Source organism: Nannobrachium achirus (assembly GCF_963921795.1).
Source record: "Nannobrachium achirus genome assembly, chromosome: 1".
Taxonomy (NCBI): Eukaryota; Metazoa; Chordata; class Actinopteri; order Myctophiformes; family Myctophidae; genus Nannobrachium; species Nannobrachium achirus.
In genome coordinates, this window is record NC_137810.1 from 54,210,783 (window position 1) to 54,229,732 (window position 18,950).

Below are 18,950 nucleotides of genomic sequence, written 5' to 3' on the forward strand. Positions count from 1 at the left end.
TTAAACAACTAAAAATGGGATTGGCTTTTCAATAGTCAATGCAACTGGTCTGCCCTCAATCACCTCAATACCTGCATTATGCATATTTGACTAAAACGCCTCCAAAAAATTAGCGACACCCACAGCCACCACTAGAGGGAACGCAAACAACGATCTGGTAGGCTAACACAAACCCATAAGTCATAAGGAGCTGCCTCTGGTGTTGTGATCGTGGACATCCTTGACCTTTAGGAAGTAGTTTGTCAGGTACATGGGTATGTTGGGTATCTTGGAAGTGCTCTTGAAGAATTCCTCAAGAGCGGTCTCAGCCAAAGGCGCTGACAGGGTGACCTAAAATTAACCGTCAGTGATGGATGCGGGCATTTGTCTGAACTTCTAGTATTCTACTGATAGCTGAACAAGTTATGAAACCGTGGGGTATGTTGTAACAGCATTTTTTTGTCCAATCTGTATGGTAGGCCTAAAGGCGAACTTGTATTTAGTCTCCCTGCTCTTAGTTGAGACATTTAGATCGTGTCAAAGGCGATGTCTTACATAGACACAGGATCTGACACAAATTCTGCTATAATGGTCAAGATTCAATGTATCCCTGAGCAAGCTCTCTATTAACCAAAGTATTAGCTCAATGGTATACCATGTTAAATCCAGGGTAGAAGAGAAACGTTACATAGAGCTGCTTTAATTTTATTAGAAACCAATGTCATTTTATCATTTCATTAATTTTGCTATATATCATTATGCTAATGAACCAACCACTAATGTGGACGAGTTGCATAAACAGGCAAAATAAGACAATCTGCAGTATGTGTTAAATCTATGTTCATGAGAATAAGATGCAATTTGGCCCTAGTATCATGCAAAAGCTTTAAAGAATAAAATGAATAATTTTCTCTATGAAAACACTTTTTAAATCAAATAATTTTATTCAGATTGTGCAAGTTGGTACAAGTTGACAGTGTTCAAACTACTTGCTTGGTTATTTACTACGCAAACAAAATCCGTAAAACATTTGACAATAGCTTTATATTCTTGTCATAATTTAGTAACTCTGAAATAGAACACATTCAGTCACAATACTAATCAGGTAAATGGAACATATGGCTTCTGAATCGTCTACAAAAAGGAGAGAGATGTTTAAATACACTCAAACATGATTTATCTTAGATCAAGAAAGCCCATCGCCAAATAGTATGGATTTTAGATCTGAACATCATAATTTCAGCTTTTATTTAGTATTCAGAAGCAACACATTTGACAACTCCTACACTTGGTCCATAATACAGGATCTTTAAATGTGGATGTGAAAATGGCAACAGAACAGATGCAGTGGTCATTTAAAACTAAAGTATACTTCATTAGGAGAAAACAGCCAAGAGTGAATTAAAAGGGTAGCTTGCTTGTCTTCCCACTACAGGAACAGTGCATTTCTTACAGCAGAAAACATGGCGGATGTTACCATTTGTGTGTGGCATGGCATTCCAGCGGAATGGTGTGTATTTGTTAAGGCAAAAATACAGGACTGCCCAAGGTTGGTTTGTGTGACATTTGAAACCAAGACACTTGGTCATTGCTGGAAAAAAATGGCAGTGATGTACCAGGATACAAAAATATTTCAGATCCTTTTAAATAGGACTCATGCTGTCTTAATATTGGCCACTCACAGCTCACAAATATTATAGCAGAGATTGCAAATTATGAGTCAATGTAGGAAGCATGATTAGCACACAAAATAAAACCCATCAATAGAGCATTCCACACATGAACATTAAAATGGTTTCACAATGGACAAACACAGTTGCTAGGACAGCGATCAAACGCATGCAATATTTGCCCTATGGCCTCAAGTTCAGATAAACCCCTCCCCCCGGCTGCACAATATGGATAGGAATATAGAAGAGAGAACACAAAAGCAAGAGGAAATCAGTCCATTTCTCAAAACATTAACACTCAAGCACAAAAGAAGATATTTAAAAATTGCAAGGTGCACTATATTATGTGCCACACAACAGCCGATTGCTCCTGAAGTCCTGGACTGTAGACACCAGGATATCCATCTAGAAAAACAGGGAGGAAAGGGATGAAACTAGAGCAACCTTCTTTTTGTACTCTACTTTGTAGGTTACATTATAACAGAGTCACAAGTAATATCTGTCCACTTGAGTGTTGTTCAACTACAACCAATCCCCAAGAAGTTTTTAGTGAACTCTGGCACCCTCTAGTGGAAAGACATTAAGTATCAAAGGAAACATTTAGTAGTCCCTTTAAACCAGAGAAAATGAACAGAACTTGTCAAAAAGTCATACAAACCTCCTATATCTTCAGTTAGTCTTTAGAGTTCCTCTGTCTCACATTCTTGTCCCCGTGGTTTGTTGCATTGCTCTTCCTGAAAACACATTTTCATGCCAAGTCCATTATAAAAGAAACTAAACATGCCATTTGAAATGTGAGTCAAGGTAGTGAGCAGAGGGACTATACTTACATAGGAGCAGCAGCTGAGTCGTCGTCTGAAAAGTAGCAGAAGGGTAAACAGAAAAGAAAAGTCAATAACAGAATAAACAGAGATGTGGTCTAACTTGTGTTTGTCAAGGTTTGGTGAGACAAACGCTTGCTCGCCCTGAACAATGGTAGCAAATGTTATCAATGTATGACCTCCTCTGCAACATGATTACAACAATGCAATGAAAACCCTAACCAAACATGAACTCAAGAGTATGCTTGCTCACAAATTGTATTCATAGAAATGTAATGACGATAATGCTAAACTCTTCAATTCTTCAAAACTTTTATTTGCATTTCATTATTATACTTTGTATGAGAGGTGTTTCTGATCGAAGATAGTTAGCCACATTTTATATAATGAATTTGTAGAACTACAAATACTAAATGAAAATAATTAAATTCTTCACTGTGTTAGCAGTTCCCGTCACCACCCTATTCATGCAATACAGGCATTCAAATGACGGGGAGAGCACGGAACATTGCAATGTCAGTAGATCAGTAAAACAAAGCTGATGCCAACAAATAAATATAACTAACAGAAAAGCATTCATGTTTGCATGGTGAAAGTAGCTCTATATTCTGATGGCAGTAAGTGCAAAAGAGTTTTTGTTCAAAAACAAATACTCCCCAGCTCTTTAGTAAACAGAAAATACATTGAGGTTGGGATACCAATTTTATCCATTCCAATCAGGAGAAAACTCATGGTTACTCATAGAGGATAAAGAAATTAGCAGACAAATTTGAAATGGAACCTATAAAATTGGGTATTCTCTCCTGATTGGATGAAATTGACAAACCCAAGCTGACAATGTATTTTTCTATTTATTAAAGGGCTAAGAATCATGATTCTACAGCAATACAGCAATGATTACTATCAGAATATAGAGCTTTAACTTTTTACAGAACTTGTTTTAATACAAGAGAATATCACTTACACCTCCTTTAATCTTTAATCTAGCCATGATAAATGATATCAATTTCTTTGACTTTCATTAAAACTGTTATAACTTATCATGCATAAAGTACAAGATGCAAAAGGCATGCGGACAGAATGCTAGCACCTTCAAATTCTTTAGGCGTTCCACTTTCCATCACTTCAAACATAACATTTGTCATCTCATTAACACACGCTTTCACTGGCTCCAGCAAAACAAGATATAAATGTTTTGTCATTTTGATGACCAATAAGGATTTATTTTATTTCATTTCAGATTGCGAGGCCAGTGAAAGAGTGATCAAAGTCTTCAACAACATTTCTCTTAGAAGTGGTGACTATGAAAGCAGTGCATTCAGAATCCCATAGCTCCCCCCCCCCCCTCCCTCCCCAGCGGTCATTTCAGCTCAACCACTGCAGTCTGACATGCAGTTTTGATCACTTACCAAAAACACAAAAGCAGCAGCGAACAGAGAGGTAAAAGTGTAAATAATAAAAGAAATTATAATTTCCCTCACAAATGCTTTTCATAGAGATTCAATCTACTACTAAAATAAAGTAGTTTTAAATATTCTGTTATGAAATAAATAAAAAGCAGCATTGAATTCATGCAGCTACAGTACAGGGCAAACACCTAAATGCCACACCTTTACCAATCAACTCTACCACCTGCACCCAGGAGGGCACTCAAGAATCACCACTAAAGCTTTAGTAAACATTTGGAAAGATATTTAGTTCTATATACAATATATAATTGAACCCATTTAGGCCTAGAATTATTGAATGCTTTAACCAGTGAAAAATAGCAGATATACAAGCTCACAGCGCGGCACTCGTAGATCTGCTATTTTTGAAAAAGTTGTGAAAATGTGTGCAAATCTTTGAATATATGCATTTTCAAAGCGAACGTTTGTAACTCAAATTTTGCTTCTGGGGTGGTCACTGGAACTAAATATTTTGAGATGCAGGTCCGTGGCCAAATACATATCATTTTAGGGGTCCTTCACATGAAAAGGTTTGAGAACCACTGACATAGTAGTCTCTCAAGAACAGACTAATTGAGCTCCAGTTAAGTGAAAAGGACCTTTTCTTTGACGATGGCTAGCCAGATTGCTGACATAGAAACATAGGTTTTTCAAAAAACCTTAGAAGGATTCAAAAGACGAATCGGGTCAAAATTCTAATTTTCACGATTTTTCAAAAATAGCAGATCTACAAGCTCGCAGCGCGGCACTCGGTGCCGCGCTGTGAGCATGTATATCTGCTATTTTTCAATAGTTAAAGCATAAAATAATGATACACAAAATGTGTACCCGTTGTGACAGAGAGGTTTTATGTGTTTCTTGTAGGCTAGCCTCCTCGTATTTGCCAGTAAAGAATGATTTATACTTTGTCATATGATCATGTGTCACATTTTCAGCACACAGAAAGTGTTGTACGCCCAAGGTCATGTTTCCCCTAAAGTCTTTTTTTCCACCCCTTTTGTTCATTTCTTGTAAATAAGCAAGAAGGAGAAGACTAAATGAACAGGGTAGGTTACTTGAGCAAACAATATTATTTGACAATTTAAAACTCACCACCATGTGCCCAGCCCACATCCACTCTCTTCGTTATTATTGCCGCAATGGTTTAGTTTTTTACCCACTTTTAGTTGATTTCATTTTCATTCAATGAATATTGCATTGATTATACTTGTATTACCTCTCATAGGTAAATTAAATTGGACAGACAATTCCCCTGCTCATTACTGTGCATAAATGTGTTTAATTAAGCCTCAGTCACCAGGACGTTTCTATCTGACAAAGATTGCCCACCTCTGCAGCTACTGTCATCCTAAGGGGAAACACTGAGAGAGTATAAAATAGACATAATGGTGTGACAGACATAAATAAAATAAAAAATATATATATCGTTTTTTACAGGTAACGTTCTTCCCATGGGTTCTTCCCATGTACCAAAATAAATAAATGTGTTATTGAAATACTAAAGAGGGGTCAGTATGCATGAAATCTACCAGCAACTGTGGTCAGTGGACAGAAATTATCTCCTTGAAGAATCTGATGGCGGTTATAACTTAGTGGGGGTGATATATGGTCTACGTACCATCGTTGACCTCATCAGGCTTTCTCCTCTTCTCATATATGAAGATGATGGTGACCAGGATGATAACCTCAGCCACGATGCCAAGGAAGGGCCAGAGGGCGGCCAGGCGGCTGCGGACGCGCAGATGGATCTTGTCGGTGTTGACGCCAAGCTCATTGGCTCCAGCGCAGACGTAGTCGCCCATGTCCTTTTCGATGTCCAGCTCCAGGATCATCAGAGTTGTCCTGTTGGGGGTGCTCTTGATCTCATATTTGTCTGGATTGGTGCCATTGGTGATAGCCTAGGGGTTGTGTGAACACAGAGTTAGCGACAAATGGCACATTCACTCAAACGGCATTGGAATTTGTGGACTGATTTCAACAAGCGGAGTGAAAAACAACAACAATCACATTCCATTAAATACCCGAGCTGTGCGTCTTTTGGCTTGGAACGGAATTGCCATAAATAGATGAAGTCAAACTTAATATCAATATTGTGGGCTTGAAAACAGCATACCACTTGGTTCTCATCCACCTCCACTTTGAACCAGGTCCAGTCAGTTGGCAGTGGGTATCCATGGCTAACACAGACCAACACACCCCTGTCATTCTCATTGCCATGCTCGGCATGTTTGTAGGCCTGAACATGGGGGGTTGCTACAGGAAGAAAATGCTTTTATTAATATTAAAGACAACATATTCAGATAAAGAATAACAATGTATATATCCTATAATAAAATTGGCTTAAAGGAGGACCCCCCCGGTCTATATATATATATATATATATATATATATATATATATATATGGGCATAAAAAGAGACAAGTACTGATAAAGATATCTCCATATATGGGCAATTGGACATATCAGTCGATTGGCGTGCAGTGTAGGTGTTCGTCTTAACACCCACACTGCACCGCCAATCGACTGATATGTCCAAGGGACAGTATTTCAGTATTTTAGATTACTTACTTTTGACTTCGATCGTCTTCGCAACAGGGCTACCACTGGTCTCAAACACACATTCATACTTTCCGCCAGAACTGGTGGTGATCTTCTTCAAGCTGTAGGAATAAATTAAAAATAACTTTTAACTCATTGAATGCCATTTCAAGATGGCCCCCAAGTACCAGACTGCCACTATCCTAGATTTCTAGTGCACGGATCAATTTTTAGTGCACGGATCGTGCACGCCCATGCACCATATATGCATCATATGTGTAGTACTTTTTAACAGCTTTCAAACAAAAAAATCCGCTTGGAAATCCGTTCAGGCATTCATGAGATAGAAGCCTTCAAAGTCAGACAAAACAAACACTGCCACCTTCCAAATTTCTAGTGCACGGATCAATTTTTAGTGCACGGATCGTGCACGCCCATGCCTAGATCATGCACCATATGTGTAGTACTTTTTAACAGCTTTCAAACAAAAAAATCCGCTTGGAAATCCGTTCAGGCATTCATGAGATACAAGCCTTCAAAGTCAGACAAAACAGCCATTTTTGACATTTTGAAAGATGTGTTTGTTATGGGGCTAAACATGCAATTTCGCAATTGCGATCATGCCTAATACATTTGAGGCATTTTTAGAAATTTTTTTATAAAAAAAATGTTTGAAAAAAAAAAAAAAAAAATTTTTTTTTTTTTTTTTTTCAAAATGGCTTCCAACTCGGGAAACTCGGGCTGTGGCAGCCTGGGAGTACTGTAATAACTCGTGAAACTCGTGCCTTGGCAGTCAATGAGTTAAGTAAAAAAAAAACTCCCTTGAGGATATCATCCTTTTTCTAAATACTAAGCGCAAAACATTTAAAATGTCTATAAATCAACTCCAAACACATTATCCCCGGGTGATTTACAGTACAGTCACTAGATTTCCTAAAAGATTAGGCAGCATATCGCCGACGGAATTCCAATTATGTAAAAGATAAAGCTGCCTGTCCATGCAGCAAACATTTAAAGTTGCCAGTGGTTATAACAGTCACACGTTTGTTTGCCACTGCTTCTTTCCCCACACACAGCCCTGCAATGCTCTTTCTGGTGGGGAATTAGGGTCAGAGCAAAGCGAGCGGACTGCTAGAGGCACTTATCCCTGCTGTCAGGGCTACAGGCAAAGCTGCGCGGCTGCACAGTCCATCTCTTTGCTCATCAACAGCACTGAGTGCCTGAGTGGAGCAGCCAAGGCAGGGGTGTCACACCAAATTCTGGGCCCTGGGTATAAGGATTCACTGTGGGGCCCCCATGAACGTTCTTCATGGGGGGGGAGGGGGTTTAACCCATTTAAACTGGGAACGCATTATTACACGTCATTTTGTGCGTTAACTATTGAAAAATCGCAGATGCACAAGCTCACAGCGCGGCACCGAGTGCCACGCTGCGAGCTTGTAGATCTGCTATTTTTTGAATAATTGTGATAATTTGTGCAAGTCTTTGAATATTTCATTCAAATCCTTCTAAGGTTTTTTGAGTGGTGCTCAAACCTTTTCATGTGAAGGACCCACAAAATGATATGTATTTGCCCCCCCCCCCCCCCCCCATCTCAAAATATGAATTCCTGGGACCCCCCAGGTGCAAAATTTGAGTTACAAATGTTTGCTTAAAAAATAGATATATTCAAAAATGTGCACACATTTTCACGACTTTTCAAAAATAGCAGATCTATAAGCTTGCTGTGAGCTTGTGTATCTGCTATTTTTCAATACCCCCCCCCCCCCCCCCCCTTGTGACGCCCCTGCCTCCAGCACTGCTGCTAATGGAAGCAGCCAAGGGGAGGGGGACAAGGGACAGAGTCAGAGAGAAGGGAGAGAGAGAAGTGTAGCGGAGCAAGAAATGAAGAGCGCAAGAGTGGAAGGACAAGCAAGAGGGAGTGAAACGGTGAGGAATGGAGATCCAAGTGAATGCAGCTGTCATCTGTATCGAGTAATATAGTGTGCTTTGTTTTGTTTGGATCAGTCATTCACAGCCACTTCTATTGTTGGTGAATATGAACTGCCTTCTCAGACAGATTAAACTGTCAAATAATGAAAATTTCAGGGCAGGGGCGATGGTTCTACCATCAAAAGGTCTGATGTATTGCAAGTGAAACAGCTAAATTCTTCACATACAAAGTAACTGTTTGGCACGGTATGAGGGCTATATCTCACTACTTACCTAAGAGTCGTGTATGGAGTGCCTTCAGTGGATGTAGAATCGTCAACTACTTTGCTGTTGTACAGCCAATGGGAGCCCTTGATGGTCAGGGGTGCAGGGACAGTGATGTTGCAGCTGAGCAGAGCAGAGGTCTGGTTGGACACTTCAACTGGATCCGCAGTGATGGTTGGAACTAAATAGAGGGGGGAAACAATTGTCATGTTATTATTTGTATTACTAATTTCACTATCATTTTTCTAAAACTGTATTCTCTTTGCAGTGTTAGCCACACACTTGCCAACTAATCTGATAAAGCATCTCATCTATGAATAAGGATTTAAAGTCACTGAGAAATCAATTGTTGCAAACACCTGTCCAAGATTGGACTTGATCCGATCTACAAGGTTCGAAGTCACAATTTGTTACATATCCATGCTAAAATATCACACTAATGGATACGCCATTTTGAAAATAACTGTAAATTGACACCTTGACAATTCCTGGAACTTACCACTTCGCAGGAAGAGAACAAGTCTCCTTTTAAAGTATCAAACTAAGAGAACACAGGATGTACAGAGGCTCAGAAAGGAGGGTGAAATGGGTGCTGCTCTATTCTTACAGACAGTAGAAGATGAGGAGGAATTGTACCATGCTGGGAAGAGGGAAGTAATGTAGATACTATTTTCTACAGTGAAGTCATGGGAAAAGGATCTTAGAATATAACGTTGTCGGGTGGAAACCTTGTATGTCCAAAACCGTTAGTTTTGTATTTATCATCTATAAAATGTACTAAACTAGTGAAAACAGCAGATTGTAGATCGGCTGTTTTCACTAGTTTTGAGCGGTCTTGTATGATGAAGCAGGGCAAAAGACGTACACATTTGAAACTTGGAGATACAAGGTTTCTGCCCGACAGTGACGATAAGCACATGCAGAAGAAGCAACCAGATAAGAAATGGAAAAGTACAGGCACATTATCTGCCAGTGAAAATATTAAAGTGAATCAAATAATTAAAAGGGTAATTTTGCTTTGTCCAGATGATTAGACTGACCAACTGTATGGGCAGAATTATAATACTGGACCACAAGGCAGAAATATGCCCTATGGCTGGTAATCCATCATTCAAAATTAGTTGCCATCTTCTGTACACAATTTAGTAAGATATTAGCCAAAGGAAATGTATAATACAAAGAGTATTGTATTAGTAATGGATTATATTTTGCTGCAAAAGAACATAATACAACATACCATTCTAATAAAATTATCTGACCCCTTTTTATACACATGAATTCAATTCCCCAAGTTTTGTTTGTACAATATTTGGTTCAGCAGCCATTTGCACGTTTCTCTCCTTTAGACCAGTATTATATCCAAATGCATCCTACATTTTAAGACTGTACATAAGGCTTTACATGACAAAAAAGGCATCAGATAGTTTTCCAGGTAGAACAGGTCTAGGGGCAGGTCCAGCGACAAACCATGACCAGGTTTGCTCACTGGAGTTGGGGGACTGGATATACTAGGTGGGGCAGGGTGGAGAGGGCAGAGGACTGGACCAGGGAGGGCGGGGGGGTGATATTAGCCAGAACTTCCAGAAACGTCACTATTGGGACAGAGAATCAACAGCCAGGGAGCTTTGACTGGAGTCTCCTACTGCTTCCTCTACCACTCACGTTCCATCACAATAATGTTTGCTTGTGACCGGATCCACTTGATTTTGGGCGTCTTCTTCAGTTCATTGCGGTCAGGGTCGTTGGATGCGCGACACTCATACGTGCCAGAGTCGTTGAGCGCGAGGTTAGTGAGGCGGATAGTACTGGTGGCATGTGCGATGTATGTGGCATTTATTCGCACTCTGTCGTCTTGTGCCCCGTCAAAGAGGTGGGTGAAGCTTTCGTTGTGCTCTTCGCCCACTATAAACCACCACTGCACCTCGGGGATGGGGGACCCTATCACTTCACAATGCAGCTCTACACTGTCGTCAACCCACGTCATCTGGGACAGTGGGGACTTTATGAAGCCGGCTGAGCAGTGTTATGTTCAGCCCCAGCATAATAGGGAGGTTTTCAATTGATTGGGAAGAATGATTTTAAAACATGAATTGAAATGAATTTGAGCATGATGTGTTTAATGCATGTCGGTTGATTTAATGGGGTGGAAAAAGAATGAAGTGATGGATGGCAGGCAAGCGAATAGAAAGACAGAAAGAAAAAGAAAAGAGCAAACAAGTTAATAGAACACAAATGATATGATAACAAATGAGTATGCATGGATTAGAGCAACATATGATATTTGACCCAATTATTTTAAGTAATACTTTGGATTATTCATGGCGCTCTGAGCCACTGAGAGTGAATGTGACATGCGATGCAATACACGATGAAAAACATCCAATGAGATTCCAGCAGAATTAGAAAAGTGTGCAACACATTAAAAGGCAAAGCAGGTGAGAGACTGAGATGAAAATGTACAAAAAGAAAATTAGGTCAAGAGTCATGCACCTTGCATTTTAGACTAATGGCTTTTTCTCCGTTAGACGTTGTTAACCAAGAACAGTTAGAATATAATCTAGGCCCTAGATTCTAGGGCAATAACCACGCTCTCTTTTAGGGCTTTCTGCAGAGGATTAAATACAGAGAGTGACAGAAGAATAAGGTTCTCTCACTAGGGATGGGACGATACGCGATATTATCTTTTATCGTGATAAAAAACACGACAATCGTATCTTGGAGATTTAAATTTTAAATTATCGTGATATCGTCCTCTCTGTCATGCACTGGGATCAATTCACCTTTTATTTTGCCGAGCTGCATATCCGGCACCACTTAAACCCTCTATAATCGGTAAAAGGTACTTATAATATACATACTTGATACAGTTTTTTTTTCACTCTATCAAATGTCTTTGCCAAAAAAGACCGATCTACAAGCTCACAACGCATCGCAATGTGACGCGTTGTGAGCTTGTAGATCGGCTATTTTTTGGCAAATGTTCCGCCCCAGGTTAATGGATTTTGTTTATCGTGATAAAATCGTAAATCGCGATTTCTTTTGTCACAATAATCGTGATATGAAATTTTCATATCGTCCCATCCCTAGTTCTCACACTACAGGATAAATCATGCTGATCTGGCTACCCTGCAGCGTCCACCCAGCCCAGCCATTGTCAAACTATCCTAAACAAATACTGATCTGGACCCCGACCGTCCTCTAAAGTCAAGGGAAAGAGAAATCACCATAGGATCACAGATCACATGCATCACACTGTTATTATGTCAGGTGCCGCCTATTAGGAGGGGCGGAATCCTCCAGGGACTGAATTATTGTTTTGGCCTCCGGTAAAAACAGGCACACCCTTGTTCCTTCATTTTCCAGCTACTCATTGTACATTTTGTTTAGATGCTTTCTTTGTCGAAAATAAGGAAGTGATACAGATTTGTATGAGAAAGTGATACAATGTGTGTGTGCGCTCGTGTAATGTATCCATGCTTCTTGGGCAGGGTTCGTTTTCAAACCACTTCCTATTCAAAGTAAACAGCTCAAGTAAACTCAACGTGTCAGAGCAGTGGACTCGTTTTTGAGCACATGAGCCTCTGTCTCAAAATATCATGTGACCTTTTTTGCTAAGTGTTGCCTCGCCGCCATTAGAAAAAGGTCACCTTCGGAGTGAATGCTGTATGAAAAGTAATATATAGGTTCTCCTGTCCAGACCCCAGCTAGAGTCCTACTAATACAAATAAACCAGACTAATACTAACAGTGTAAGATTATGTGATTTAATCATTAAAGGTCCTTTCTAATCATTATAAAATAATATTGCCATAAACGTAAGTATGTTTCTCAATGGTTAATGAACTACAGATTTTGGGGGACAAAGCTCACATCCTTTGCAAGTTAAAATGGACCTATGGTCAAAGTACAAAAAACTAGGTTACTAGTACAAGTGTGTAAAAACAATGTAGCTTAGAATTAACAGTAGGCTACCAATGGATAGCAACATCCATCAATATTAAGAAGAATAGAACAGACTTTGGCAAATAAAGCCCAAGTTTAGCAATAAAAACGTTATCTTCATCAAAAATATTTACAGTTCATTGTAACCAACTGGCTCAATTGCAAAGGAATTCACACCAATGTAAAAAAAAGACAAAGGTTATAAAACCATATCTGCTGGGTCCATTACAACACTTCAAACTGCACTGAATTAATCACGGTGAACAGGAAAACCTAGTACAATGTAACGGATGTAGTCCTAATACATGCACAAAACAGATACATTTGAGAAATGACAATGACTATACAGACGCAATCATAAAGTAACACCTAGGTTGCATTTTAACACTGTACACTCATTTCAAGACTCTTACTTTATTGACCATAAACAAAGGCTGTCAGCAATAAATAACTCTTGTTTGAGCACTTCAGTATTTTCAAATCATTCAGAATTTGTAGGCTACAGTTACTATTTTGTCCATACTGCTGAAATAAATTATAGCCTAGAGGGTCAACACACGGAGCAATGAATAATTATTCAGAAATAGGTAGTCTGTAGGAAAATGTTACCACTTTTGAAAGCATTATCTACCAAAGCTGGAACTGTAATGTGCAAGTCAAATCAAGGCCACCCACCCTCTCCACTGTTGAGTATGGGATTACCCGTGGTGTACTACAGTGGATTTGTGCTACAATTGTTTAAAGACTGGTTATTCCCATTTCCTAGCCTTGTTCAGCCAGAAGACATTAGGCCTTACCTGCTTTCAGCCTGTGTCTTTCACAATAACCCACTTTTCAGACCAAAGTTGGAACTCCAGGGAAATCTAATTTTACTCCGGATCCAAGCTAAACAGGAGACGTTCCAAAACAGAGTAGGGACCCGCTTGCAAACGAGTGGACCATGAAGAAGACCATGCATTTCTCTCACTGTACAATTGCCATCTTTTTCTTCATTTATATAGCACTGTCAAGTGGATCAACAATGAGGTTTAATTGAAATTTAAACTTGAACTAAATATGGTCTTCAAAGCCATTGGGGTGCTGACTGGCACATACGTCCCTCTCCCTCACATACCTCTAATACTTGCCCTCTGCAGAATTCATGCTGCGTTGCCGAGGCAATCGAGACCGAGCAGACTAAAAGGCACATGACTGATGTTAATACACACACTGTCCTGCAAGTACTTGTTAATCCAGTATAACTGCTTCGGATCAAAATGCCAAAGGGGAAAATGACCACCACCTTTATTTTAGGTCTACTTACTCAAATATTCTTTGCCATTTATATACTTCAGTGTGTATGAGAGAAGAGACATAACAAATTCAAGTCCTTCCTGCGGCACCAGGCATCCCATATTCACAATTTGCTATAAATGAGACTCAAGTTAAACTTGTGCATTTAGCCATTACACGTTTAAATCTCAATTGCACAATGGTGCATACAGAACCAATTGAAATTCCTGAGATCATTCTGAACACAGATCTATACAGAAACAATGGCTATTATTTTACAGAGTGAGTGAATGAATGTTGTGTAATATGTGGACTGCCATCATTTCTTAAGCTGTAGTTAAGAAAGTAGTCAGCACAGCACATTCTTAAAAATAGGAAAGAGAGTGGTTGTAACTGGGAGCAATATAACGAGATTAAGGTAATCTGCACTGCAGGCACCTATGCTCTCTCTAGAAACAAAACAAGCCTGTGTGACAAATGTGGGTTGTTTATATGAAAACGTGTTCAGCAGGAAAAACCCTGAAGATCTATACCAAGGGCATGATGTCGTACAAATACCACTGCTGAGTAGTACCAGTCATTCATACCTGTTCCAAACTTCACCGAAGAGATGTTGAAAAATAACAGACATTTGAAATCCTTTCAAATCATTCAGACCTTACCTAAACGGGGCCTTGTCTCACACAAAGGAAATGAGGCAACAGTTGTCACATATGATGACACCTTTAGGCATCTGACAAGACCATGACTCAGACAAAAATGTTAAATTATGTTCTTATTACTCTAGCCGTCAGAATCCAAGCAACTTCTCATCTCCACACACTACCTAAATGACTAGCCAGAGGCCTCTTATGACCCAGTAAGCAATCATCGGCAGGAAAAACTAAACAAAAAACTAGCTTGTAATCAAGAATATTTAGCACCACGAGACACAACTCTGTTAATAATGGTGTAATGGAGATTAATATTTAACTCAAGTTAAAAGTACAGTTAGGAGCAAACTGACACATTGTCGTGTTTATGCCCATTCGGTTGCAGACTGCTGATAATGCATTGTTAAAAAGGTAATAAACCTATCTGTGTAAATGTCAACTGAGGCAACCCCTTAGGTCAGTGGTTTTAAACCAGTGGTCCTTGAGGGGGTTTCAGGTGGTCCCCAGCTAAATGATGGAGAGTTGGTAATCAAATGAACCCTTATTAGATCTTTAACTTTAACTCTTGAGTGTAAAGGTTTCATTTTAAACTCTCAAGAGTTCAATTATTGTTAACTATCTACATTACTTAATTTACAAGAACAAGTATACAATATTAATCAATACAGCATGGAACTATGGACTTTAATCTTTGCCAAAGATAACAAAATATTTGATGTGTGGGACTGAGGGGCTAAATCTCGTCAAATGGTGGTCCGTGGCTCAAATGCCCAAGAAATAATGGACCTAGAAAACCACTGGCATGGGTCCATTATAACCATGATGGTTATAACACTAGCAACATCTTTGCGTAGAACATAATATGGCGATGGCCACAGGTCACTAGAGACATAGATGTTCAACAATGTGGATTAACGAATACCACCATCTCCAACAAATGAGTGTTTAAGATTGGTAGCTCCATTTGTTAGTCTATTGGATAAATTCTAAAAGCAGTCTCTACAGGATTGGTTCTCTAAGTGGGGCGTCCGGGGACCCCCAGGGGTTAAATGATAGTTGATAACCAAACGGTCCCTTATTGGGTATGCAACTGTACAATATAAATTGGGGTCCCAGACTAGAGATAGAAATGCCATTAAATGGGGATCCGTAGCCTAAAGCATGTCAAACTGTGGGTCCTTGAAATTAAAATGGTTGTCAACCACATGCTCTGCAGGACACCATCAATCGGTGACCATTGGAGATGGGCTAAGACCAGTAAAATGCTGAAAACGGCTAACTAGGCCAAGTTTCACGGAAAATGACGGGTTTTTACTTGTTTTGGGCCTGGGGGATTAAAATAAGATGGTTTAGCGGCTTGTAGCCTATGCTTAATGCGGCATTTGGACGTCGTATCTTTATCCGTTTTGTACGAACGTGCGGTGAAATGGAAAACATTAATGTACCGTCTGTATACAAGGAAGCTGTATACTGTAACGTTAGAAAAACAACATGGCTAACATGATAATTCTTACCTGTCTCGGCATTGCCTCGATAAACGCACAAGACCAGGGCAGCGATTCCCCAGAGGAGCTTCATGATTAAATATATATTCTACAACAGCTAATAATAAGCCGTCTTTGTATTTATTTAACTGAATAACGAATAAATTAGACGACGATTCGTCGAGCAGCTCCTGCCCCTCTGCTCTCAGCCCGTCCGTCCGTGTCCGACTGTCCGTCCTGTTACTGTAGCCCAGGGCACGCGCACCATGTGAACCAGCACGTACACCCGACGTTATGTATTTAGGGCGTGGTCGCTTTCTGTCCGTCCCATAGCCCGGAGAAACGGCCGAGACGGCGGACACTGTGATTGGCTAGGCTGATTGACTGACACAATACAGCATTAAGGGGTCTTCAACGTTTTTCAGGCCAAGGACCCCCTTAGCTGAGATGAAGCAGGGACCCCCACAAGCCACAACCTTTTCATAGATTCCATATAGTTTCATTGTTTGACAGCACAATCACCAGTGTATTTTGGATTCATGTCAATGTGTGTTATATTTAACCACTTGAACCTTAATACACTTCACCTTTCTTTTACTATGTAGACCTACTTATGTCAGCTCTTTTCCCCCTCTACACCAAAGCTCTTTACCAAAAATAGCCGATCTACAAGCTCACAACGCCTCGGGTGGTTTCCCCCTTTAAGTTAAGTAAATGTACTTGGCTACTTTACACCACTGCTTTGATGTTCTGTTAAATCTGTTATGACATTCAACAAACAGGTTTGTAAAATGTGTAAAAAGTAAAAACACATGGCTGGTGGTGATGTATCATGTAGGCTCAGGCCAGGGGACACACAAGACACAACCCCACACAGCATGAGTGGACTATACTCAACTGTATGTTTGGTAAACAAGGAATTGTTGTCACCAACAACCAACTAGCCATTCAAGCCAACCAGCATCCCTCCAAGCCCTAGGATGCAGTCGCTCCAGGCTACGGGCGGGGCGTGATAGAATTATAGAATTACTTACCATTAAATTATACGCCTCCAGGCCAGCTACTAATCAATCAGACCTCACATTGAACATTGCATTTTACGCAACACACAATTATTCCCACATGGCTTAAGAAAGGTTATTGTAGCAATGATTGAATTGTTCATGAATACAAGAGTAAATCTTGGTTCCAAATGAGAACATACATTTTCAAATTCAGTAGCCGGATGTTTGAAACATTCCTGAGTCAAAAGTCTTTCTTTACAGTTATGTCCCTTGAGCCATAACGTTAGAGCAATAAACACAAGCACAAAGTGGAGGAAATAACACTGCAGGACGCAGATTAACGTAGGAAGCCGATTCATAATCATACCTCCAAGAATAACAATATGGAGGCCTTTGTATTAAACATACAAAGGGGTCAGCTCACACAGCCTGCCTCCCACGTAAGATACTCTCAATCAGGTAGTTTATGACATTATCGTATCCCTGTGGTGATTTGTCAGGCTAGAAAACGTTTAAACCTCAAATCAAGGAGGATTGACACATGACAAAGACTATAAGTAGGTTAAATCATAAGTGAAGAATTACTAAGTATACTAGGTAAATGAATGGGGAACAGGGTTGGCAAAGATCAGAAAGTTAGTTGACACCAAGACAAGTGCATCCATGTTTCTAAAATGACCTTGTAAGCCCTGGCCTGAACCCTAGTAATCACTTGTAAGCCAAAACCGTTTCTGCATTGTATTGATAATAGCACAGGATGACAAACCATGCAACCGAGTACGAGCCAAATTGCAAAAAAAAGAGAAAGAAAATGTAGTACAGCATAGATCAGTATGACAGTCACCGACTTTACTACCGCACACTACCACCTAGTGTCTGATGTAGAGCATAGAACCATGCATGAAAGTGTGAACTGTGAACAGTCAGTCTGTCAAGACAGACATCTGCTATACAAAGTGCCAATACTGGTAAATCACAGATTGAAGAGTATTTTATGAAAGTTGACTTCCAAATCTATTCAAAATATACATATTCTGCACAATTAAAGTTCTGTTTAAAGTATTCAAACATTCAGCTTCAAACTGCATTTCGCCGTTACATGCCAGATCTGTCATTCAATACCAATAGTTCACCGTATCAATTCGTTTTCTGTTTTTTAACTAGAAGTTACAACCCATGAGAACGACTGCATATTGAGTGGCATCACCCAAATACTTTTATTTTAACATCAGTTCACTGTATGAAGATCTTTCTTTACATAAACTGACTGCAAATAAACTGTCTGCAATTGGCAACTTTTTCCTTATTTATTTTTTTGTTGGGGGGAGGGGGGTGGACTTTTCATTAATGTAAAAGTTAAAAAGCCAATTGCACTGAAACATTGTGATCCTGTACAATAATAATATGAAAAGCTAGTGGACAAAATATATTGAAAATCCCTTTATAAGTAATTAATTAACCATGAGTATCTAATACCTTATCCAAACAGCTCAAGATCACTGCATTTTGTTTCCTCATTCCAAGTGCAAAACAATAAAAAGCATACACGATAAAGACTATTTTAATCAGTTTGGAGAGCAAAATGCTTCAAATGTCATATCCATCCAAACCCAAGACTGAAATATACACTTAGCCAGTGCACTGTCAGTCAATGTATAACTGTAATTTAGGTGCTATTTGTAAAAGTTCAGTTAATTTCACTCTGAGAGTAAAATTGTAAAAATGGTACACTCAAGAGGGGAATTAACAGAGAAATTTGCTGTTTATGTACATAATAATCTTCACTAGCCAAAGTGTTTCATTTGAAAACATATAACATTGGATGGGGGGGGGGGGGACAGCAACTACTACATCACGTCGTCCACCTTTTGATTCCTTGATTTTCTGTTATTGTGCGAGGTGATTCAGACAATCAGGACCTCCTGAGGTTCCCTTCTCTTCATG

The 18,950-nt window shown here is 39.5% G+C and overlaps 1 protein-coding gene across 1 annotated transcript; it reads right to left on the bottom strand.

The window, feature by feature from the left end:
* Positions 1 to 900: 900 nt before the first annotated feature.
* Positions 901 to 11,149, bottom strand: bsg (basigin; the record flags this gene model as incomplete). The annotated part of the gene is made up of 9 exons (XM_080730296.1): positions 901 to 2,054; positions 2,308 to 2,383; positions 2,480 to 2,504; positions 5,537 to 5,816; positions 6,032 to 6,171; positions 6,487 to 6,578; positions 8,662 to 8,833; positions 10,315 to 10,665; positions 11,143 to 11,149. The coding sequence occupies 8 exons, from the start codon at positions 11,147 to 11,149 to the stop codon at positions 2,323 to 2,325; spliced, it is 1,128 nt and encodes a 375-aa protein (XP_080586422.1). The 3' UTR covers positions 901 to 2,054; positions 2,308 to 2,322.
* Positions 11,150 to 18,950: the final 7,801 nt, after the last annotated feature.